Genomic DNA, 26,531 nt, shown 5'->3' on the forward strand with positions numbered 1-26,531 from the left:
TTTCTTTCTCCCAGGGCAAGATTATGAGAGTTTTTCTGCATTTTCCATTTATTTATTTTATTGCCTTTCGGGACTCCTTTAAAAAAAGAATTTGGTAAAAAAAAAAAAAAGCTACAAAATAATTTTGCTCAGAAAAAAAAAGACCTGTATTCTTTGTAGACGATGATGAGAAAATTTGCAAGTCTTCTTTACAAGTCTAATCCAGTCTAATTTTCAGAATGCCAGATTCTTTCAATCAATATTTAGGGAAGTTTTGGGAAGACAGGTGCAGTCTTCCAGTGTCCATGCAAACCTGCGTGTCCACTCACGAAGGAGATGGATTTCAATTCAGTTTAAGTTCATTTGTTTTAGCTTCAGGCCAAAAACCAAAACAATATCAGCAACTAATCTGAGACGTGCAGCTTGCTCCAAATGCTACAAGACCTGGTAAATAGACACAAGGATAATCCAGGCGATGGTCAAACACATTCATATTAATGAATCCTGACACATTTTCACCAGAGCTAAGATGTAAGAAGTCATGATCTGCATGTATATTCTTGCTACAGCTTATGTCTTGTTATTATTCCAAGTCAATGAATTGGCCTTTTCATACATAGACCAACAATTATGTTCTTTCAGCCTATAAGAAGAGAACATTTTCTCTGCTATCTGCATTAATGGAGCAATATGATAAAGCTGTTTCCTTTGCGGACAGAAGTAGGCAGTATCACAAAGGAGAAAGAGAAAGAGTGGAGAATATTTGTAAGCCAAAGTTGTTCTGTAGCATTAAAAACATTTGGATGAATAAAGATATGAAAAGGTTGCCATCAAATCATTTCCCCACAGCTGCATGTGCTGACAAGCCAAAGGATGAAGTGGTCAAAAATCCAATGGTACAATCTTATGTATACAGCTAGCCTCCACATTTGCAGCTTTGACTTTTTTGGATTTGATTATTTGCGGGTTTAAGAGATATGTTCTCTCTATGAATCTTTATGTCCTCCAACATGACTCTGCTGGATGTTGACCACAGTCATGATGTTCCTAGAGAAAACACTTCTCTAGCAATTTATAGGCCCTCCAGCATGATTCTGTGTTCAACTTCCAACTACGTTGGCCATAGAGTAGCAATGGAGGACCTAGCAAGGTGTTCTAACAAGTTAAAAAACAGTGTTTTTTTATTTGCTGTTTTCCCACTTTCACAGGAGTCCTGTGCCCCTAACCCCCAGCAAATGTGGAGAGCCCTCTGTATGTATATGCAGATGTAGGACCCCACAGAGTTCAATACAGTTTATTCTCTGGTGAATGTGTACCTATAACAATCTCTCTCAACCTAGAGACCTGGAGATTAATTGACTGATTGATTTTTTGGTTTCATTTTTATGTCAGCATTCCCCCAGAGTGAAACCCAAGGTGTCTCACCAAAAGAATCTGTTAAAATAATACTATTTGAAAAGACAGTTACATTTAAAACACAATACAACAATGTGTTGAACTATAACAGTGTATAGAAAAATCTCTGTTTTTATCTTGTTGAGATGCTCCAAATTTCCCCTGCATTTTCTCCCCTTCCGTGTTCCATAATGGATTGGAAAATATTGTGCTTTCTTCCTTAATTAATAAATTGTGCACATAATTGTTATGAATTTCCACACACTTTTCACATTTGTTTGCACATTTACTCTCCCCCCCATTTCCCCCGTTGACAAAAACATGGTTCTGCATATTTTCCTCCAGTTATGTGCATTTTAACCCTTTACATTTTAAAAAGTGATTTTGTAGTTCGGGGTGCAATAAGCCTCACAGTTGTGCAAATGTTCAGTGCCTGATGAGCCTGTTCGCACATATCTTGGAATGTAACATTTATCAAGACTATCAACTCCAACAATACTTCTTTATTTCCCTAACTCCTACTCCCATTACCCTCAGCCAGCAGCATGCTGCCTTGGGATTATGGAGGTTGTAGTCCAACACATCTGCAGGGCACACATGTCAGGAAGAGTTCAGGAAAACAAAATTGAAGCCCAGTGCTGCCAAGCTGTCAAAATAGCAATAAGCGACCATTGAAATTCATGACATGCAGGACTGACAGTTGGGAAGTAGCTATTAACAATATCAAATGAAAATATTGATTTCAGTTAGCTTAGCCATGTGTCTCTCTGCAAAATTAATATGTTATCCTCATTCATAAGTTACATGATACACACATTTCTGTCTTTGATCACACACTCCAAAATACAGAAATCTGTATGGGGCGGGGGGGGGGAGTCTTGTTCAGTCAATATAAAGAGAAAATCTTTCAAACTCACAAATAGGTGACATCCCTTATAACAAGGGATACCTGCCAGCATTATAGGGGATACACTTTCTGGCCTAAAATAAGGTACATCTCTCATAATAAGTGCCTCTGTGTGCCCATCACTTTACTTCCAATTTTAAATGCCCCTTTCCTTCTTCTGTGACAGTATACATGCACCAATGGTTTTGTTGTTGTTGTGTTTGCTGGTTATGTATTGTGGTATTAATTTGGGGGACACACACCCTTCAACAAGCTATAGTTACACTCTTTAATGGATTATCTGTTCCAGGTTTGTGAAGTTCAGAATGACACGGAGATGATCTGCCAAGCACCAGCCTTAGCTATTGACCCAAATAATCTGTCTGACCTCACTGAGCGACCAGATGAGTTTGGCTTCATCTTGGACAATGTCCAGTCCTCGCTGATCCTCAACAAAACCAACTTCACCTACTATCCAAACCCTGTCTTTGAGGCTTTCAACCCCACTGGGATTTTGGAGCTGAAACCTGGAACTCCCATTATATTAAAGGTACATGGAAAGAGAGGGTGGACTGAAAGTTGACTTCAGCCCATACCACCCATTGTCAACTCCTTCCCAAAACTCACTTTGGCTTAATTTGGAAAACCATTTTCCCAAGCTTTCAGTCACTATATGAAGAAAAGCTTTCAGTCTTTGATGCACCTTCAAGACTTCTTAGAAAAAGCAAACACAAGGAACATTAACCCCAACTTTCCTTGCCAGTTCAACTATGGAAATGAAAACATTTCCCTCAATTTTGATGTATTTGTTTCAAAATCCCTCCCTTTTTCTTTCTTTCTTTCTTTCTTTCTTTCTTTCTTTCTTTGCCCAATATTTTTATTCAGTGTATACACATAACACAAAACAAAACAGTACATATTCCCCATTATTATTACACTTATGGACAAGTTAAACACATGCACAAAAACATACCAACCAACCAAAAGCTAAAAACCATTTGTCAGAAGTGTTTGGATTATGTCTACCTGCATGGCAAGGGCTTGGACTGGATGGCCCATGGGGTCTCTTCCAACACTATGCTTCTATGATTCTACCATTCATAGGGCTTGTCTACATTACTTAAATAGCCCGAATCCCCCCACACACAGCTGGCTGTGTGTTGTTTACACTATGCAGACCCCAAACTAGGTCTGAGTTGTTTGCGCACTGCAAATAGGGAGCCCAGTGGTGCAGTGGTTAAATGCAACCACAGTGTTGTGAATGCAATCCCAGGGCTGCAAGAATAACTCGGCCATCCATCCTTTTGTATGTTGATAAAATGAATACCCAGTTTGTTGGGGGCAATTGGCTTACCGATTGTAAACCACTTAGAGAGTGCTGAGTTCACTATGAAGGGGCATAGAAATGTAAATGTTATTAGTATTGCTATTGTTTACACAATTTGGGATTTCTATTTCTTTTCCCACATTGGAAAGATTTACCAATGGTTTATCCAGAAAACCTAGAGCAAAACACAATGGCAATAGGCAACTGCCTTCCTACAGTCTCTGCCATCATCCCTGCCATGTCTCTCTGTGGACACTCACTGGGCATCGCCTTCTGACCTCAGAGCAACTTACACCCCCAGCACTGGTACCAGCTGTCTTTCAGGTAGCACATGGGAAGGCAGCTGCCCATCATTCATGTGTTTTGCAGTAGCAGATAAAGGGGGGGGGGGGGGTCTTGGGTAGAATTTTTGGGGTCAGAATACTCCATGGGCAGCCCAGAATATTATAGTAAATGTAGATGAGCCCTTAATTGGGGAATCCCTAAAACATTTAAATATTTTGCTATCCCATCTCAACATGAGTCCCACATGTTGCAGGAAAAAATAATGTCAAGCCCAAGTTGATCTAGGATGCCTCAGCCCACTCTGTGGGCCTGTGTTGTTTGCTGTTGTATCTGTTTGTGATTTTTTTCCTCTTGATTTCAGGGCAAGAACCTGATCCCACCTGTAGCAGGAGGGAATGTCAAACTGAATTATACAGTGCTGATTGGGGAAAAGCCTTGTGCGGTCACAGTGTCAGATGTGCAGCTGCTGTGCGAGGCTCCAAACCTCACTGGACGGCATAAAGTGATGGTGAGAACCAGTGCTCCTCATACATAGGATGGCCAAGGAGATGGACATCCTGAAGCAATTCTGCAAACTAAAAATAAATTAATTAAACTTTCAAAACTGGCACCATCACTCTCATTTTCCCGAATGAATTCTTTGATATTTACTAAAAATGACAAGAATATTAGACCTTTGTAAAAAGTGTTTTAAAAGAATATTTCTCAAGTATTGGGAAATACGGATGAGAAAAATTCTAAACTGAAAACTCCTTCTAAACTCCTTGCAGTTCTGAATCTTCTATGCAAAATGTACAGTGTTTTTCTGTGTAAAAACAGTATTTTCTTTGCAGGAAGCAACAAGTTCTGTGTAAGCAATGATATTTCTGTCCATCAATTTTTTTTTCTGCCCAGAAAATGTTGTTTCTCATAAACAAATACTATGTGTGAATTTTGTGCAGAATATGTCCTGGAAAAAATGCAATTCTGTCCTTCAATAACTATAGTTTTGAAAGATTTTTTTCACAATAGGAAGAAACTTGCTAAAATTAATGGTTGCTTTCTTTCAGAAAGAAATAGCAAAGAATTACATCCCTAGTTTTTATTATTTGTTTATTGGTTTTATGTCCTACCCTTTTCCCAAAATGGGATTCAAGGCACATTACAATAATCTTAAAAGGATACAACTAAAACAATAATTAGAAAAGTTAAAAAATAATTAAATAATATTAGTATTTTACTTATTTTTGTTTTGTCAGTTATGTGAGGAGACAAGAGTGACAACAGATCAGCATAAAGGCCCACTTCCAGATACTGAAAATCTGATTCAGCTACTCCTTTGGCTTTTCAGGTTTCATTGCAGAATTCTGTGATGTTACTTTTTAGGACTACAACTCCTAGAATCCTCAGCCAATATGTCATCTGTTGGAGTTGAAAATGTGCCAGTGAAGTATAGGCGCACTTGGATTTTGAGATCCAGGACCTCTCTCACCCATGAAATTTACTGAATAGACAAGGGCTGGTCACTCTCTCTCAGCCTGACCTTCTTTTCTTCTCTTTTTGCAAGGATCAAGAAGGGAAGGGAGTTGGAGTTCAAAATGTGCCAGTGAAGTATAGGCACACTTCACTGCTACATTGAGCTCCATGAAGGAAAGGCATGTTAGAAATATTACAAACAAATAAATCTGACCCTGGTGATTTCAGTAGCAGGTTTCCAAATACTTTCTTTGGAACCATAAGGGCTGCAAAATTATGAGAAGAAAAAAAGATGAGGAGGAAGGAGGGAGAGAGAGAGAGAAAGAGAGAGAAGATTCTTAGGAAGCTAAATTTTGCAGCCAGTGCCACTTCTGAGCTCTGGAAAGGATTCCTTTCTTCTCTGGAATCCAACGGTCTGCAAAGCAAGCCCATTGAAGATTGGTTTGAAGGCGTTTGGTCTGTTTAGTTTGTAGAAGAAAAGATCAAGAATTCGTATGACAGCCATTTTCAATATATCAAGGGGTAGCATGTAGAAGATGGAGTGAGCTTCCTTTCTGTCACTCCAGTGGTTAGGTTTCAAACCAATGAATTCTATTTTGGGGAAAGTCCAGCTAAACCTTTGCAAGAACTTTCTGACAATAAGAACTGTTCAAACATGGGATGGAGAGCCTTGAAAGTTGATAGTCTCTCCTTCACTAGAGAAGTTAGATGTATACCATTAGCTGTCAATAATTTAGTTATGGATTTCTGTACTGGCAGGGGTTTATTTCAATGAACCTTGAAGTCCCTTCAGCACTATTATCCTACAATGCTCTGATTCTTCCTCTAGGCTCGTGTGGGAGGGATGGAGTTTTCCCCAGGAATGGTGAACATCTCTCCAGACAGTCCGCTCAGTTTGCCTGCCATTGTTGGCATTGCTGTGGCAGGTGGGCTCCTCATCATTTTCATTGTGGCGGTGCTCATTGCCTATAAGCGCAAGTCCCGAGAAAGTGACCTCACTCTGAAGCGTCTCCAGATGCAGATGGACAACCTGGAATCCCGGGTGGCTTTGGAATGCAAGGAAGGTACAGAAAGTGGAAGGGGTCAAAAGTTTGTCTTGGGAGACCTCACTCTTGTAGGCTTTGTTCTATCTAACAGAAGTATTGGTTTTGATATCTAGGGCCAAGAAGTGTCACATATTGATTCATGTTTTGCTTAAGATTAAAAACAACAGTTAGTAAAAGAACAAAATGACTAAAAGATGAGTTTCCCTTACTCGAAATGCTTGGGTCCAGAAGTATTTTGGATTTTGGATTTTTTTGGATTTTTGGAGTATTTGCATATACGTAATGAGATATTTTGGAGATGGGACCCAAGTCTAAACTTGATATTCATTTATGTTTCATATACAACTTATACACATAGCTTGAAGATAATTTTATTTTTAATCATTTTGTGCATGAAACAAAATTTGTGTACAAGGAACCATCAGAAAGCAAAGGCTTCACTATCTTAGACACCCCTGTGGACAATTTTGGATTTTAGATTTTGGATTTTGGAATTCTGGTTAAGGGAGATTCAGCCTGTATAAACCTGCTTTATGGGCATCTCCCAACCCCCATGTTTGTCTGACTGAGAGGATAAATGTTTACTGCTTTTCATTGACTTTCCTATTCCCATAACATCTAGAGGTTATTAAGGTGCAACCTACTGAGCCTGATTTGATGATCTGCTGAGCTTCTTTTCTATAACCTCTCAAATAGAACTTGCAGCCTACATAGAGAGCCAGCACAATGTTGTAGTTTGAGTGTTGGACTATGACTTTGGGAGACTAAGGTTAAAATCCCCTCTTGGCCATGAAAACCCATTGGGTGATGTCAGTGGCATCCCCACCCCTGATGTCACCTGGTGGGGGGACACAGCTTCTGGGGGCAGGACTTTCAGAGGGTGGCAGCAGCGGGCAGTGACCAAAAGGGTGCACTTGTCCCTCTCCTTTGCTGCTGCTGTGGCACTGGTATCATGATTAAAGCAGTACAATGGCAGTGAGGATGAAAGGGGTGCAGAGGTGACTGCTACCACAGCAGGAGGAGGACCTGACCAGGTGTCACCCCTCTTCTGGGGTGTCACCCGGTATGGGCCACACACTCCACACACCTCCAATGATACCACTGTATGATATTGTACAAGTCACACACTCTCAGACTCCAAGGAAGGCAATGCCCTGCCCCCCCAAAAAAAAAAACAAATTTTGTCAAGAAAACTCCATGATAGGTTCCCCTTAGGTTCACTATAAGTTGGAAATTACTTGAAGACATACAACAAGAACAGCCTACATGGGTCCAAAGTCATCATCTGCTCGCCTTTCCCCTACATTCCTTCTGATTATCTTTGCCCAATGAAAAGAGCTGTGATAGCAAAAGCTTTCACAGAGATTTTTTGTTGTTGTTGTACAGTTCCTATTATCAAGCAAAGCTATTATCACAGTATACATTTTGACATTTTTCTTGAAGTCAGTGAGGTTTCTCTGTATTTTGTGTATCTTATACTGAATCTGCTCATCTGTCTTCGTATTGTTGCAACTTCAGTATGATAACCATTTACCAATCCTTCTTCAATGATCTTGGGCAATGGCCCTGCCATATCCATACAGGATAGTGTAGCAGGTGAGGCTTAGAAACAGCACTCTAAAGAGTTCCATGGCTGACATTTAATATTTCCATGTTCATATTCTGGCCTTTTTTGTACTCTCCTTCCCCTCCTCAAATCACAGCTTTTGCAGAACTGCAGACTGACATCCATGAGCTGACAAGTGATCTAGATGGAGCTGGCATTCCATTTCTTGATTATCGGACATATACCATGAGAGTGCTTTTCCCAGGCATTGAAGACCATCCTGTGTTAAGAGATCTGGAGGTAAGACCATTCCTCATGAAGAGTGTCTATACCAGCAAGCAGCTGTATTGGAGCTCTTAAGCATTTTGTGAGACCAATCCATGACTAGCACTTCGTGTGCATTCTATGATACCTAGAAAAGACAAAGTTTTTGTTAAAATAAATCAAGGGCAGTTGCTGTTGCTTTGGGGTGTGAGGCATATCAGGTGTAATTAATCCTTTCAAATCCATTTAGGACTGGACTCTGACTGTCCTGATCCTAAAGGATCTTCTGTTTTCCAAAACAAGAGTCAAAAGTGGGAAGGGCTGCTGGATTCTTATATCATGATACTATGAATCTGTGATTGTACAAAATAAATCTTCAAATCTTAGATCTTGGATTGTAGCATGTGCATCAGCATTCAGAGGTCCAAGGAGTAGAGTTCCTATAGTTCCCAAAGTCCAGAGTATTGAAAAACCTGAAAAATATAGCTCCTATGGGCCACAGATATCACTGTCTGGCCAGTTAATTAATGATAAAATAATGTTTTTAAAATGAAGTTCTTAAATATATGATGCTAGGTAGTGATGATGGTCTTAGCAGTAGCATCTATTAGGGACTTCTTAAGTAGAGTTCCATCATTTTTGGATCAGACCACAGATTCATCTACCACAGCCTTCTGTTTTTACAACTGGTGAGCCTGAAGCTCAGGGAATCTTCCAAAATGGGCATGGGCAGAGGATACTATTCTTTATGTCCACCTTCCATCATGGAGGCTCCATTTCACTGTTATGACTGAAGGGACCTGATTGACTCACCCTTCTAATGGCCATCACTCATGAATGCAGATTCCGTTGATAAACCATGTATTATGTAAAGGCTGCCTTTTGCTTGTCTCTCCTGTATCCACAGCCAGTTGGTTTACCCAGAAGTTCAGAATTCAATATCTCTGTACCCATCAGAGTTTAAGATTTTCCCCAGAGCCTGAGAAAGTTGCTGTTTTGGACTGCAGAATCCCCAAATTCCTCAGTTGTCATGCTGGGAGATTAGGGGAATTCCACATGAAAACAATGGCCAAGACCCTACATTAAGAATGTGTTGCATAAATCTCCACAGGTGGAGTTACACATTGTGTTCTGCCAGCCTTGTGCTGAATGAGACTGTTGTGCAACTGAATGCAGAAGGAAATTCACAACTACATGCACACATACCTCTCCATTACAATGGCGTCACAGGCTCAACTTCATTTCTACAACTCTGAACTAAATGCAGGCATTCCACATAAATGTCCAGCCATTTCAGTGGGGGGTGCATAGCACATGCATCAAACACCAAGAGGATTTGGTCTGATAACGTCCCTGAGCTTTGCCTCTGTCCTCTATTTCCTCTTTGTCTCATTTTGCCTTGCTCAAAAGCCCCAAGACCCTACAGTCTTAGTTCTCGTCCAGCGAAGGCATCCCAAACTCATGACCTTTTAGTTGCCTTTTCTTGTAACTTTCCCATCTTTACCAAAAGCTCTACTGATGATTTTGACCTCCACGTTGCCTGTGGTTATATGAGTCTCCTGTTAAATGAATGTTGGAAACAGTTAACTTCTGGTGAAACTGTTGCTTTAATCAATCCTTCCCTCCTGAATGCCAATTATTGGCAGCTCCTTCTGGAATGGTTCCCTTTCAAGGAAAGCCAAGGGTAACATTCTCCATGACTCTGGGGCTGGCTGGTGTATTTTGCTAACTGTATTGCATCACCATCAGTAATGAACTCAGTTGGGTTTAATGCTACCCACGAAGAGGGAGTTGACACACTCTCCTTATTTCATTATTGCATCAGAAATCAGAACATTCCAGACATTTTCTCTCCATCTGGCAAGAGTATGAGAAGGTTTGTGTGTATATATGTGTGTGTGTTGCACTTGGGAAGGCAGTTTGGTGAAAAATTCATGATGGTTTTTTGTACTTTTGTTGCGCTCAGAACATAATTTTGCACAAAATATGAGGTTTTGTGCAAAAATACAGGAAAAATGGGGGGGGATAAAAGTGCTGGTCTTTTCACTTTAAAACTCTGCGTACAGGTTACAAAAAATTGGTGGAGGATTTTTGACATGGCTATACTAGGGGTGGAACAAATATACATAAATATTTGGAACACAGATGAGAATGAAGAGAATCTAGAATGAATAGGAATTGCAATTCAGGACTGACATAGAGTGAAAAAAATTCACATTCCTTTGTGCAGAAAAGTGACATTTTGTTTGCAGAAATGTGGTTTTCTGTGCAGAAAAATGCTTCCTCTGCAAGCCCACCCGAAGCAGAATAAATGCCAAACTGCAGATAATCCTTCAGTTCCATGTAAAGCTATCTCACCAACTGCTTCCCAAAGTCAGTTGTTAACAGGGAATAAGTCTAGCCTTTGATATATAAGCCAACCAATCCAGGAGAATTCTAACTCTTGATGTATGAGCCAAACGATCAGTAAAGAAGTCCAACCCTTGGCATTTATGCTAGCCAAATCAGAAAAAAAGGTTTGTGCCTAAACACAAAACACACACACGCACACACAAAAATCAAACTAATTATAAAGTTGAAACAGTAAACATTAAAAAGATTAAAATCCATTAAAAGACTATATATAAACCTTAAAAACAGCATGGCACAACATTAAAATCTCTTCCCTAAATGGCAGGAAAATGTTTCAGCCTGCCAACGGAAGTAGAGCAAGGACAGGGCCAGTCTGGCTTCTTTAGGGAAAGAGATCCAAAGTCTGGGAGCAACCACTAAACAAGCCTGGTTTGGTGGTAGGACCGAGAGAAGGGCCTCGGTGGATCTGTGTTCTAAGGGTTTACTTGATGGTCATGTAATTAATTACTCTTGCTCTCTGTCTTTCTGACAGGTTCCTGGATATCGACAGGAGCGGGTAGAGAAAGGCCTAAAGTTCTTTGCACAGCTCATCAACAACAAGATCTTCCTCCTGTCCTTCATTCGCACCCTAGAGTCCCAACGCAGCTTCTCCATGAGAGATCGTGGCAATGTGGCTTCCCTCATTATGACGGTGCTGCAAAGCAAGCTGGAGTATGCCACTGATGTCCTCAAACAACTCCTGGCTGACCTCATAGACAAAAACCTGGAGAGCAAAAACCACCCCAAGTTGCTGCTTCGGAGGTAAACCCCAGAGAATGGAGATTCTGCCTAATCCAGGATCTAGCAGGGGGAAACTGGGTACTTAGTTACTGCAATCTGCCATATGATTCCGGTGTTGCTTAAGTATCCATTGACCACCAGTAGATGCTGGCTGAGCTTAACAGAAATACATTGGACCCTTGGTATCGGCTAGGGTTTGATTCCATGACCCTTGGTGGATACCCAAATCCATGGATGTTCAAGTCCCATTAAATACAGTTGAATAATAAAATGGTGTCCCTTGTATAAAATGGCAAAATCAAGGTTTGCTTTTTTGCATTTTTTCACTGATTGTAAGTCCTGAACTTACAATCTGTCCAAGATTCTCTTCATTCTTGTCTGTGTTCCAAATATTTATGTATATTTGTTCCACCCATGTCAAAAATCCTCCATCAATTTTTTTTGTAACCTGTAGGCAAGGTTTTTCATCCCTATACAGAAGTGAAAAGACCAGCACTTCTTCTATTCCCCCCCCCAATTTTGCTGAGGTTTTGCACAAAACCTCATGTTTTGTGTCATTGTTGATGATGACACAGAAATTCTAGTGCTAATTGCTATGTATGCTGTGAATTTTCTTTTCTTGAAAACAAATTATCCCAGTTCAAGACTTTGGAGAGCCACAAGAACTTCTGAACAATAACTTAGCTGTGGCCTGTTACAGACTGCCAAAATAAAGCTGCTTCGGGTCTATTTGGAGATATGCTATTTAAATGATGCATGGGTCCTAAGAATCCAGAAGCTGCACCAAAGCTGCCCTCCAGTGCTTAGGAATGGAGTGTGGCTTTGGTGCGACCTCCGGACTCTTAGGACCCATGCAATTTAAAAGCATATCTCCAAAGAGACCCGAAGCAGCTTTATTTTGGCAGTCTGTAACAGGCCTGTGTCTTGCTCTAATCATCCAAGGTACGAGTGCAGTGAGTTATATTGGTTGTCACAAATTCTGCATTTGTCTTAACCTTGAGGTGGAATTCAAGAGGAAACACCAGATCCACAATGCAATTGTGGTGCAGGTGTGTGTGTGTGTTGGGACATGGTTTTCCATTCTAGTCTTGCACCACATATGTTCTGGAATATCCTTTTAAGTGCTAAATCCTTACCAGATGACTGATAAGGATCTCCAAAATCCCAACAGCTTTGCTGAGATGGCTTCATTTTACAGTCTGAAAACTGGATAGCTCCTGTTTGAGATGTAAGTCACGGTTAACAAAAAGTGCTACTGCAATGTCAGTGAAAAGAAAATTCAGGGAAAATGGTACAAAGAAATTCTGAGCAGCTAAATTTTGCAACCTGCCTCCCCCCACCAAAAAAAAAAAAAGGCATGAAACATTTACTCCTTCATGAATGATTTCCAAGAAAGACTTATACTGAGCCAGAATTTGATTATCTGGGGCATGAATAAAACAAACAGAATTACTTTTCCTTTGTAGTGGTAATATTTCACCCCTCTTCAATTTCGTTCTAGGACAGAATCTGTTGCTGAGAAGATGCTCACAAATTGGTTCACTTTTTTACTCTACAAGTTCCTCAAGGTAAGAAGCGCTGCTTCTGCAGCTAACCTGAAATATTTTCGGGATCAAAAGGGAATTTAAACTGTTGTTTTTGTTCTAAATCAGTAATTGGATGATGATGGTGATGAGAGTGGTGATGATGATGATGATGATGATGCATTTATATCCTAGTTTCCCCCATACTGTGAGTCAAGGTAGCTTACGAAAGCTAAACAAACCCAATTTAAACACTTACAAAGTCATAAGCAAAAAGCATGCAAAAAGTTGTTATTAAAATTCAATTAAGATACCCATAAAATTAAAACCAATTAAACCACATACATACGTTTCATTAAGATCAGCAGGTGAGGACATTCTAAAGAGCCTTTAGGAGCTGTTTCTTGCTAGCAGAAGTGAAATACAAGAAGTGTTGGACTGCAGATCCCATCACCTGTAGCTAGTAATGAGGAATGATGGGAGCTGCCACCCAACAACATTTGGAAGTTTCCTTTTTAACTTTGCGTGTGTATCTGCCTTCAAGTTGCCCATTGATTTATGGTGACTCCATGAATTTATTAGGGTTTCCCTAGGCAAAGAGTATTCAGAGGTGGTTTTGCCAAATATAGCCTATAGTACCTGGTATTCATTGACGATTCCACTTTACATACCTCTTTTCCTACCCCTTTCTTAAATGATGGATTTAGATTGCTACTTCCCTTTATCATTGGTTAGTTGCATTGAATTGCTCAAATTAATTAGAGAAACAGAACAAAATTGTTTGAAAAGAAGATGCAAAATAAGTTGGTTGTGGTTTGACATTACAGTCACAATATCAACGAAAGTGATGGTTGCAATCCATGGAATCCTATAAGGCTTGGGTCCAGGCTATCAAAAGGACCATATCTTCCTGTATGAAATCTCTGAGGCAATGACTTTTCTATCTTGTCCCTCTTCCAGACATATTTGGGGGGAACACAGGAGAGGGCCTTCTTTGTGGCTGTTCTTCAGGTCTGAAACTTGCTCCCTCTTTATAGAATTCAGCCATGGCCATTAAAGTGCATCCTAGGTTGCATCTGCACTTTTGAAATTGTCCAGTTTGGCACCACTTTAACTGTCCTGCCTCAGTGTTATTGAATTCTGGGATTTATAGTTATGTGAGATATTTAACCTTCTCTGCCAGAGAACTCTGGTGCCACAAGCAACTACAATCCCCAGAATTCCGTAGCATTGAGCCAGAACAGTTAAAGTGGTGTCAAACCAGACTATTTCCGCAGTGCACTATTGCAGTAGTGCTGCAATTTTGCAATGTGAAAGGGTCCCATGTTCAAGTCACCTCTAAGTCAGAGAACCTCTAACACAGTTGCAGTTGTAGAAAAGAAAAGAAAAGTACAGTCCTTCAAGCTCAATAAGGCAATTCCCAGGGCTTAAGAACAGAGCTTTATTCAAATGAATTACACTTTAATAAATCTGTATACCATCAAAACTTCGGAACAGGTGCCTCCTTCATATTTTGAAGTGCGAAGTAATTTGCAGTAATTTTCTCTGTCACATTTATTAATATTTTATTAGTAACATGCCAAAATATGCTCATTACATCACATGGCCATTTAAAACACTTGCAAGGTATAGCATGTATTTCTTCAGCATAACTAGATGGATCCATAGAAACGGGCTGGTCTGTTGATGACTCATAATAATATATGCTTGATAGTTATGTGATGCAAAATTTTAACTGTGGCCTAGGACTGTAAAATCTCACTTGTCTCATTCTCTTGGGGAGGCTGACTAAAAATCTTTCCCTTCACTGTGTGTTGAGGGTATCAGGTGGAACAGCGGGCAAGGCTCCCATACCTTTCATAGTTGTGTAGAAGAGAGAATTTCAGCAGGAGTTACTTGTGGTGCAATCAGGGTAACAAGCAAAACTGGTATACTTTCCAAAATTTCACAGATAAAAACTGGGACACGTGTGGCCAAGTAACATCAGAGTGTGGTCAAGATGCAAAAAAATCAGAAATCAGGAAGAACAGCTAAGGTGGAGGAGGCTGCAGCAGTTTGCTTTTTCCTGAGCCTACTGAGAAGGAAAAGATCCTACCCCTGCTCTCCTCTTCCCCCACTGAAGGTGTCTACACTGCAAAATTAAAACACATTGACGCTTCTTTAACTGCCATTACTTATCCTATAGAATCCTGGGATTGGTAGTTTGGTGAGAGCTCTTTGACTGACCACATTGAATACCTCACCAAACTACAGATCCCATGATTCTGTAGGATAAAGTCATGGCACTTAAAGTAGTGTCAAACACTTTATTTCCTGCAGTGTGGATACACCTTGTGTCATTGGTTAAAAATATTGAAGAGTATTGGCCTGGGAACAGAACCCTGTGGCATTCCACTTGAGACCTTCCTCCCATTTGAAATGCAGCCACTGATGGTGACTCTTTGAAGAGAGTTTTTAGCAGTCCATGGTATTCTCATCAGTCCAAGGTATTTTGCAGTCTCCTCCAGCACCACATCTCAAATGAATTAATTTTCTTTCTATCAGCTTTCTTCACTGTCCAGCTTTCACAACCATTCATAGAAATGGGAAATACAATGGTATGGACACTCCTAATTTGGTATTTAATGATATATCTATATACTTCAGGATCTTGTCTAGGTCTTTCATAGCTGCCCATCCAAATCCTGGCACAGTGTATGAGAATAGCCACTATGTGTATAACCCAGTCCTGTTGCAATACTTGAGTTTCCATGACCAAAAATGCTGATCTGCCTCTGACAGAAAGTGGCATGCATCCTTTATATAACCCAGTTACTGCTGCATTTGTGCCATTTATGAAAGACTTATCATGCTCTTAAGTAGTCTTCCTTCTGCTTCCTATGATCCACTACCGTTTGCAGCAGGGAAAGTTTTGAAGGGCCCCGAAAGGTCGATTCAGGGGCTCCCGCTATCAGATTCCCATTTCCAGCTGAAAGTAGGGGATAGCGAGAGGTGAGTCGCAGAAAGCTTTGGTCTCGTAATAGGCTATTTTCTTTTCCCCACTCGGCTTCTTGTCTTCCTGCCTTTTGCCTGAAAACACCGGCCGATAAGGGCAATAGGGAACAGTGCCGAGGCAATATGCTGCTGGGAGATAAGCTAATGAAGTGGCAGGCAGGTGTCGGGGCAAAGGAGAGGTCCCACTTTTATTTCCAGAATGAGAACCAGCATCTACTCAGGGATTTACAGAGGACCAGCTTGAAAGGACACTAGTGAATTTGGGATGAACAGCTCAAGGGGGGGGGGGGGAGCCAACAGACCCAAGAGAGAGCAGTGAACGGGAAAAGATGAATGAGGAGGCTGGTGTTGCACTGTTTGCTCACTCCTCATTCATCTTTTCCCTTCCACTGCTCTCTCTTGAGTCTGTTGGCTCTCCTCCTAGAGCTGTTCATCCCAAATTCACTGGTTTGGTGGTGGTTCATCCCAAATCCGTTAGTAAAGTTGTGGGGGGGGGGGGTTACTGATTAAGGTGGCAATCTCTAGCACACATTGATCTTTGCAGAAATTAAACACTTTCAGTTTTTAAAGTAAAATCTCCAACATGGACTAGAGTTTCTATCCTTGATCTTCCTTCCTTTCTTTTGCTCCTCTTTCTTTGATGTCTGCTTTGCACTGGATTATAAATTGGAAAGCCCTTGGGGATGAGAGACCTAGCCTTCTGCCAATCAGAACTAAAACAAACAAACAAACAAACAAAAACACCTGGAGAACTCTGAAAGAAAATTTAGAGATATGTCTATTTTGAAGCATAACTGAGTTTTGGTTTCCATGCTGGTTCAGAACTACATGGTTATGTGTGTGCGCGCTTTAAAAATGTAAGCCAGTGGTGGCTTGCAGTTTGTATGACCTGAGGTGGTGACTCTACTTTGGGTTTTAGTCAAAATGCCGAAGAAGTTGTCCGAGGTGCTCAAGCTATTTTGGAGAGAATCAGAATTAGAATTTTAGGCTTGATCTGCACTGTGGAAATAAAGCAGTTCGACATGGCTTTAACTGTCATGGCTCAATGCTATGGAATTCTGTAGTTTTGTGAGATATCTAGCCTTCTGTATCTGAAAGCTCTAGTGCCACAATAACAAATCCCAGAATTTCATAACATTGAGTCATGACAGTTTAAAGCAGTGTCAAACTGCATTAATTATTCAGTGCAGATTTAGCCTCTGGGTTGGAAGGGGTCACAAGGGCCATCCAGTCCAACCCACAGCCATGCAGGAATATACAACTAAAACATGCCATCTAACTTCTGTTTAAAGGCCTCCCAAAAAGGAGTCTCTCACCCTCCAAGGCAGTCTATCCGACTGGTCTTACTAAAACTGTTTTTTCCCCTAATGTTTAGCTGGAAGCCCTATTCTTGTAATTTGAATCCATCATGAATGAGAAATGATGGGTTTTGGAGCAGCAGAAAACAATCTTGATACATCTTCTACATGACATCCCTTTAGATACTTAATAGATAGCTACTAGGATAGGTTTGCCTTCGGGTTGCCATATGTCAGAAATAACTTGAAGACACACAACAACGACAATAACAAATTGTGGGCCTTCTCAGTCTTCTCTTCTCCAAGCTAAACATAATCATCTCCCTAAGTCATTCCCCAAAAGCTGGGGTTTCCAGACTTTTGACCATCTTGGTTGCCCTTCTCTGGAACCTCTGGTGGGATTCGACATCTTGGATAGCGCCATTAAAATCCAGATGAGAACATGTACCATTTCCACTGCCATGGAAGACACCACCCAGCACTGAACAATACATTTCTTCCCTATCCTTAGTATCACTGGAGGCCTCTCTTTCTTCTTCTGTCTCACTTATCTCTTAATTTCTCCTTTTTCACTGCTACAGGAGTGTGCTGGTGAGCCCCTCTTCTCTCTGTTTTGTGCCATCAAGCAACAGATGGAGAAGGGACCAATTGATGCCATCACGGGAGAAGCTCGCTATTCCTTAAGCGAGGACAAGCTCATACGACAACAGATAGACTACAAGACCTTGGTGAGTGACGAGAGAGCATCATCCATGGACCCACACATGGAAATGTGTGTTTGGGGGGGTGGGGAGAGAACTGGAGATGCATTCTCATATGCAAGAAGAGATCATTTCAAAATATTTCTCCTTACTGGGCAAGGAGTTGAGTAGGTTTGTGCATTTTAGTGATTTTTACGCACATCAGGACCTTTTTTTGTGACAATTCGAATGTGTTCTGAGACCCCCCCCCCCCATTAGTTTGTGAGTTGTAAAAATATTTACTACAAAAACACAGGCTGAATGAAGTTATCAGTGTGTAGTGAGATCTTGAAGCACCGTTGAGACTAACTGAAAGAAAGAAGTTGGCACAATGAGCTTTCTTAGAGTTAAGTCCACTTCCACAGACCAAATGCATCTGAGGAAGTAGACTGAAGTTTACCAAAGCTCCTGCTGCCAACTTCTTTTTTTCAGTTAGTCTCAAAGATGCTACAAGATCTCTCTACATACTGATTCTACAGATTAACATGGCTATATCTTTGAATTTATCAGGTACCTCTAGAACAGACCAAAAGTCTTTCTTTTATGTTCTTGTTGAGACTCATGCTGGATGAATTTTGAGAGCTGGGCAAGTGGTTCAGACACTTAGCTTTGAAATATGACACCTGAGGATCTTCTCTGCCTTTTGCCTTAAAGTTCATGGGTGGTTTCTTGTCATTTTAATGGGGTCTAAGCAGAAGAATTTCCTTATTAGAGATGCTTTTTTTCTACTTATTTTCTTCTCCAAGGAAGCAAAGAGTAGTGTTAGCAGTTTTCTTCCCACTGGGAGAAAGTCTTTGAAACCACAGCTTATTGAAGCCTAATTGAAATACAGAAGTTATTCTATGCAAAACTCACATGTAGTTTTGCATTAAATAAACAACAGGATTTTCTGTGCAAGAAACAGCAATTCCTATACAGGGAGAAAAAATTACGAGCAGAAAATGCTGTTTTCTGTGCAAATGAGCCACATGTGAATTTTGCATAAAATACATCCCCAATTACATTATTTTCTCTTCAGGAAACTGCTTTTTCTATACCAAAAATAATATTTCTCAGTAATGAATTCCCAATGTCTAGATGGAATCTCTTCTCTTGTCATTTGAACCCATTAATTTATGTCTGAGGCTACTCCCACACTGCAGGATTAATGCAGTATGACACCGCATTCACTGTCAAGGCTGCATCTTATGAAATCCTGGGATTTGTCATTTGTTGCAGCATGAGAGATCTCTGTCAGAGAAGGCTAAATGTCTCACAAAACTGCAAGTCCCAGAATTATGTAGCATGTCACCATTGCAGTTGAAGCAGTCAGTGTCAAGCTGCATTAATTCTGCCATATAGATGCAGCCCTAGTCGCTGCAGCAGCAGCAGAAAACAAGCTTGCTCCATCTTTCATGTGACATCCCTTCAGATATTCAAATACGGCTGTCATGCCATCTCTCAACCTTCACATCTCCAGTCCAACCACCAATACAAGCAGGATTTCACCCACTTTTGATGTGGTTTTGTGTGTGCCCTTTGGCATTTTTGGCAATCCAGTCAGGTCCCAGAGTGTCCCAGTAGGTGAAAGTGCCAGCTCCAGAACTGCGGTGGTTGCCTGCCCTTAACTGGAATAGAAAATCAATCTGGTCCCCCATTCCATAGGTCTGTGGCTCATTTTCACATTTGTTGATACATGGAATGTGCCTAGAAGACAGGTCATGCAATGTGATTCAAAGTTATCAAGTATGTTATATAATATGCCCTTAAGGAGCAGAAGTGGTGGGAGTGATAGGAAGGATCCCATTGTGTCCTGAATGCACCACTGGCTCTGAATAGCATGCACCATGCAGGGTGGTCCCACTGTCATGCCCATAACCTCTGCTCCTCCTGTACTAGCAGCTGAATTAGTTAATATCCATTGACATGCCATAACTACAAATATGCTCCCTCCTTGACTTTGGATGAAAGCTCCCAGTGGGGAGTGTTTAATGGTGACAGCCAAAGCCCTAATGGGCCATAAAAGAGATGTTCCTCACATCTTTTTCTTTGGGGATCAGTTTCTGTTGCGCTCAAGCACCCCTTCAGGCCTCTGTACAGATGTAGCCAAACTCCTGCTATCCTCCATTTCCCAACACAAGATCTGAAAAAATGACTGGGGGAAAACTCATTTTGACATGGTTACACTGGCCAACATTATGGACAATGGCATTTGGTGGCTTCAGCATTGTGAAGGTAGTAAATCCACTCTAAGTTTGGGTCTGAACTTTTATCAGGCTCTCCAAAGTTCTGATCTTTGCCCAGGTGCAGTATTTAGAATAACTCCTTTAAAATTCAGGTTAATTTCCACATCAGATTTACTGCCTTGCTCTCACAGAAGCCATCAGCCACCACTGGTTATAGATCTAAACCTGTGGTTCCCAACCTTAGGTTCTCCATTTGTTTTAGACTTCAGATCTCATAAGCCCCAGCCAACTTGTCCAAAAATTAGGAATTATGGGATCTGAAGTCCAAAACATCTGGAAGACCAAAGTTTAGGCACCAGTAGGTGAATTTTGCCCGAGGTATTTGGAACATAGCTGTGTTGCATTAATAATCTTCAGATACAGCATAATGAAAAAACAGGATTTGGATCAGCCATCAGAAAATGAGAGAATTTCAATAAATGTCCTTTGTTATTGTGTACCTTCAAGGCATTTCTGGCTCAAGGTAATTGTAAGTTGAATGTATCACAGGGGTTTTGTGGCAGAATTTGCTCAGAGAAGGTTTGGCTTTACCTTCCTCTGTGGACGAGAGAGTGCGACCTGTCCAAAGTCACCCTGTGGGTATCCAGGGCTTAGTGAGGATTTGAACCCTGATCTCCTAGTGTTCAAGGCTGCTGCCAAGTTACAAAATTAATGAAGTTTCACACTGCTGTAACTGCCATGGCTCCATGCTGTGGAATCCTGGAATTTGTAGTTTGTTGTAGCACCAAAGCTCTCTGATAGAGAGGGCTAAATAGCTTTAAAAACTGCAAATCCCAGAATTCCATAGCATTGAACCATGGCAGTTAAAGCAGTGACATACTGTATTAATCTTGCAATGTAGATGCAGCCCTAATTCATTTATATATTGGTTTATGGGATGTATATGTCACTTTTCTCCCAAAAAGAGAATACAAGGTGGTTCACAGTGAGAAAGTAACATTACACACATGAGTGCACACATTCTTAAAATACAAAATGCTCTGGCTTCCATCTCATTGGGCACTGAGTCTGCTCTGGGTTTTTGTCTAATTTCAAATGAGCTATCCAAGTTACTGAGCCCTAATTTGGTCCAGCTTTTTGGAAATTTCCTTGCAAATTTAGACTAAAATCCAGAGCAGATTTACTCGCACAACCCTGCAATACAGTAGCTCCTCGCCATCACTTTTTGTAATGACAGATGTCAACAATGGAAGACTTCAAGGAAATAAAGGGGTATTTTCTCACATCCCCAAGGCTCATGTCTTATTAATTTCTTTAAGCAAAACTACCTGGGATAGTCTTATCTTCTTGGATTGTGTCTCATTGTTGGGCAATCGCCCCTGGTGATAAGGAATTAGTTATCCATGATCACTGATTCTGCCAACCATTTGCTTTATCAAAGGGGGAAAAATCCTTTGGGGATGAATTATTTGATATCCTTGGTGTACAATTAATGGAACACATGTGCACATCTGCAGAGACAAGATCACCAAAGGAGCCTCGACTCACCTTGTATTAATCGGAGACTAAGGCTGATAGCTAAACTTCTGTACTTAAAAGGGGGAGAAAATAGAAAGCGACAATGGGGGAAATACTGCAAGGTGTATAGACCTCAATTTCACCTCTTCTTCTAAGATCTTAAATTTAAAAGGAGTGTACATTTCAATTTTTTTGAGTCAACCCCCCCTTCCCCACTTTGGTTAAAAAGAAAGAAAAAATATATGAAATTCTAGGCTGCTAATAAATACGTCTGAAGTGGCAGCCAAGTTTCCATTATGCTCCGCAAATGCCAGAGATTCCCCTCATATGCTTTGCATTTAGCTTCTGATGGTAGAGTTTGAGTGGAGGGAAGAATAGAGCAAATCTTGGTGTAGAGCCAGAGGCTTACTCATTAAGAAAACCTTTAACCTGCCTGACAGATGCCAGAATGAGAGGGAACTTTGAAAAGCCTCGCCGTGTTCCAATGTAATGAGATTGAGAGCAGTTCAGGCTCCGGGTCTGGTCCTGCCTTTCCAAGTTGGAAGAATTTTAGAAATTCCCTCTGAGTCTCAGAGAAAGGCTTGCCAATGTTTTGCAAATGGAGAGGTGCAGCCAGACAGTATCCTAGGTGCTGAGACCTATTTCCTTAAAAAAGGCCCAGCTCCTTGGATAATGCCTTTAACCTTCAATTGTTGTGGTTGTGGTTATGTGCCTTCAAGACATTTCCAACTTGTGGCAAACCTAAGGCAACCTTATCATGAGGTTTTCTTGCCAAGATTTGTTCACAGGAGGTTTGCCACTGCCTTCCCCTGAGGCTCAGAGAGTGTGACTTGCCCATGGTCACCCACTGGGTTTCATGGCCAAGTGGGGAATTGAACCCTGGTCTTCAGAGTTTTAGACCAACACTCAAACCACTATGCCACACTGCCTTTAACATTCTATTATTATTGTTATTATTATTATTATTATTATTATTATTATTATTAAAGAGTTGTAGTCCATTGCTCAACCCACTATGCCATGTTGCTTCCTGAGTATCCGTTCAATCCATGCATCTGAGGAAGTACACCAAGAGTTAGTCTACATCTATGTGTAGTATGCAAATTGCTGTGCATTTTCGCAAATTCGTCTCAATGGTTTATTTCGTTCACTTTCCTGTGCAAATTTGCATCCATTTGCATCTATTCGCCCTCCCTCTGCCCAAAATGTGTGCAGCCCTCCCAGTGCATTCAAACAAGACAGATGGCCATGCGTGCAATAATGCACATTTCTGCAGATTTCAGCAGATATTCCAGTAAAAAAAAAAGTAAAATTCCAGCAAAGCCTTTTTCCACAAAGTTTAAGGAGTTTTTTTGGGAAGGCACAAAAAACCAAACTCCTATGAACTGCATGTAGCCAGATCACATTCTGTTTGACTGGAATGAGAAGTATTTTAAATTTGCAAACTAGCCCTATGTTTACAAAAGTGTATGCAGCGACATCTTTCACAGAGGAAATTCCAAAGGTGCTACAAGATTCCTTTGCATACTGGCTCCATGTGATTAATTTTGAATTAAAATTCCCTGAAACATGTTAGACTGCTCTCCCCCCCCCCTCCTTTCTCTTGTTTCCTCTTTCTTTCTTTCTTTTTCTTTTTTTGTAGCACAGGCACCTATCCCAATTCTCTCCATACTATTTCTGTCTCCAGGACCAGAGTTTATGTTAAAGAAATAATGTGTAGGAACACATATATTTTGTAAACCGAGGTATACCTGTATTTCATTTCATTTGCACAGAAAACTTGCTTTTGGCACTGAAAGCAACATTTCTGCTTAGGAATGCCCTGCCACAACAAAAAAGCACAAATAAATATTTGCTGCCACCCCTGCAGATATGGAAACTGGAAATGATTGAAAGTCGATGACAGACAGTTTAGTTTGGTTGAATTCTACTTTGGGCTGAAGTTGAGGGCTGTAGGACCACCGTTAAATCTAAAACTGCCACTTCTGTGTGCTTCCAGGAATGGAAAAAATGTAAATTTTTGCAAAGAAAATTTTCAGTTGGGGGTCATGGAAAGGTAATGCAGAGGGGGATGCACACCATGTTTTGACCCTCTCTTTTGCATGAGTTGGAGATGCAGCCTCTCCGGCTCTATGAGGCTTAGCATGTCAGGATCAAGACAATGCGCATTGCTTGCAGCGGCTACTAAAATGGTCTGGTGGGCCTGAGATTCTGTGTTGCTTGGCAACAACAGTGAAAAAAGGCCAGCAGGTGAACACTTGCTGAGCATTATAGTCTGTGCTGTTTGGAAGACTGTGGGAAAGAGCATCATCAAATAATTATTGTTCTTTAGCAAAGGAGACTAAGGGAAGTTCATTAAAAATGCTGCTTCACATGCATTTATTCTTGCTGTGTTCCTTCATGTCATTTCTGACTTACGACAACCCTAAGGTGAACCTGTCACGGGTTTTCCTTGGCACAATTTGTTCAGAGGAGGTTTGTCATTGCCTTCTCCTGAAGCTGAAAGTATGTGACTTGACCCCAGTGGGTTTCATGACCAAGCTGGGAATCAGACCTTGGTCTCTACAATTGTAGTCCCGTGCTCAAGCCACTGTGCCACAACATTACACCAATGAAAACTTGGACATGTGTGGTCAAAATGGCAAAAATTATTAATCTGGCAGAACACAGAAGCTAGGAGAGGCTGCAGCAGTTTTCTTTTGCATGGGCCTACTGAGCAGGGCAAGATTCTACCCTTTCCTCTGCTCTCTCTCCTGCTGAGTTGAATGCAAACTACTTTCGCACTTTGAATTCCATTTACAGCAGTTCAAGTAAACCAAGGACAAATGGGGAAAGTAGGAAGAGAGAGAGAGAGAGAGAGATTAATAGCAGGTGAATAAGTGGATGGCAGAGTATTAACCAGGACTATCCCAGCCAAATTAAGACAATTGGATGATATGTACATGTTCTGGGACTAACTGGCTAATTCTTTCTTGTCGTGGCTTCATCCCTCCAACTGAACTCTACAGGTCTTGAGCTGTGTGAACCCTGACAATGTGAACAGCCCTGAGATCCCTGTGAAGATCTTGAACTGCGACACCATCACCCAGGTCAAGGAGAAGATCCTCGATGCCATCTTCAAGAATGTACCTTGCTCCCATCGGCCCAAAGCTGCTGACATGGATCTAGGTGAGTTGAGTATTGTTGAATTAATGGAGAAAATAGTGAGTGTATTTTTGTACTCCAGCTCACATCATTGCTTATAACTGGCCAAACTGCCTTGGTCTGCTGGGAGCTGTAGATTAAAAGCATTAGAAGAGCCACATATTTCTGACCTCTGACTTTGCCCTTTCATTTGGAAACTCTGTTCCTAGTGATCTGGACTAAAATCCAGAGGAGATTCATCACCTATTGACACAGAAGCCAGCCCTGTTTATTCCTACTAATCTCACTGGTTCTTGGAATCCTTAGTTGTCTAGGATTTCTTGGCCAGATGTTCAGTGAGGGTGGACTAATATGGTTGGTCCTCCATATCCACAGATTCTGCATCCATGGATTCAACCATCCACAACTTGAAAATATTTTCTTTCAAAAAAATTCCAAAAAGCAAACCTAGGTTTTGCCATTTTATATAAGGAACATCATTTCACTATTGCTGTTGAGTGCCTTCAAGTCATTTGTAATTTATGGTGACCCTGAGGCAAACCTATCATGGGGTTTTCAGGGGTGAGTTCCCATGGCCAAGTGGGGAATCAAACCCTGATCTCCAAAGTCATAGACCAGCACTCAGACCACTACACCACACTGGCTACCACACTGCTTGATAATGTGGAAGGCAGAGCCAGTGTGGCATTGTGGTTTCAGCATAGGACTATAATTTTGGAGACCAGGGTTCACTTCCTGCCCAGCCATGAAACCCACTAGGTGACCTTGGGCAAGTCACATGCTCTCAGCCTCAGGAGAAGGCAATGGCAAAACCTCCTTGGAAGAAATCTTGTCAAGAAAACCCCATGATTGCTTCACCATAGGGTCGCTATAAATTGGGAATGACTTGAAGGCACACAAGAGCAAATGGGACTAGAACCAAATCTAGTTTGCTTACAGCCAGTACCAGTTTCAGTTTTGGGTGGAGCACTTCCAGAACCTAACAAAACTGCTAAGTGCCAAGCTTAACTGAGGTCTACCCCTTACTGTGCTGGTGGATAGGAGTCATTGATCGTACTTTTGTACCCATTTAATTTCAGAAGAAGGCCATGACAAACTATCTTTGAGTATACTGTGGATAGGAAAACCCTATGGTTTTCATGGAGTTCCCATAAGTCAACAGGTGACTTGAAGGCATGCCCGCACACGCACGCACACACGCACACACACAGGATTAAAGATGGGAGACAGCCATTTATTTAATGAGATGGTGCCAGGCCAAATGCCAGTATCCCAACTGAGCAATCTGGCACTGAAACAAACGTACATTTTACTGTTTTTGCAAGGTTTGAAGGCCTTCCCAGAAATAGTATATAACCACACTGAACCAATCATAGGAGTATATGGGAAATATAGTAGCCAATCTTTAAGCACCAATTATTAAGCCCTAATGGAAAATTACTAAGCAAGCATCAAGTCACTGCTACTAAAGTTAAACCTTTCTCTTTCATTTCCAATCATTATTGTCGTAAGTAAAAGTGTCATTTAACTGAGGGCTGGGTCAGAATGCCCAATAAATGCTTAACTTTCTTTTCCTTTGAGATTCCTAAGAGTTTAGTAATTCTGCAGCTTCTATATTTTTCCCTGGTTGAGAATACTTTCCCTTCAGCCTAACTATAAGTTATTTTGCTCTTATGGTCATCCTCTGACCTTTCCCTTCAAACTTTTTCATGCTGTACAAGAGTTCACTTGGTAGATTTGCTTCAGTGGGAACAGAGCCTGAGATTGTGTTGTAGCATGCATCTCAGATGCTTCTGTAGACCATGGAAATCCTTGGCAAATTAATGGGTGGAAA

General features: G+C 41.0%; 1 protein-coding gene across 2 annotated transcripts in view; it reads left to right on the top strand.

Annotated features, from left to right (window-relative positions):
* PLXNA4 (plexin A4) overlaps nucleotides 1–26,531 on the top strand; it is a 611,693-nt gene that overhangs the window by 532,432 nt on the left and 52,730 nt on the right. For both annotated transcript variants that reach the window (XM_042470005.1, XM_042470006.1), the window contains exons 18-25: nucleotides 2,571–2,810; nucleotides 4,234–4,380; nucleotides 6,157–6,391; nucleotides 8,077–8,219; nucleotides 11,068–11,336; nucleotides 12,817–12,883; nucleotides 17,712–17,858; nucleotides 24,562–24,721. In XM_042470005.1, the coding sequence (XP_042325939.1) occupies nucleotides 2,571–2,810; nucleotides 4,234–4,380; nucleotides 6,157–6,391; nucleotides 8,077–8,219; nucleotides 11,068–11,336; nucleotides 12,817–12,883; nucleotides 17,712–17,858; nucleotides 24,562–24,721 (1,408 nt within the window). The remainder of the gene's footprint in view (nucleotides 1–2,570; nucleotides 2,811–4,233; nucleotides 4,381–6,156; nucleotides 6,392–8,076; nucleotides 8,220–11,067; nucleotides 11,337–12,816; nucleotides 12,884–17,711; nucleotides 17,859–24,561; nucleotides 24,722–26,531) is intronic.

Source organism: Sceloporus undulatus, chromosome 5 (assembly GCF_019175285.1).
Source record: "Sceloporus undulatus isolate JIND9_A2432 ecotype Alabama chromosome 5, SceUnd_v1.1, whole genome shotgun sequence".
Taxonomy (NCBI): domain Eukaryota; kingdom Metazoa; phylum Chordata; class Lepidosauria; order Squamata; family Phrynosomatidae; genus Sceloporus; species Sceloporus undulatus.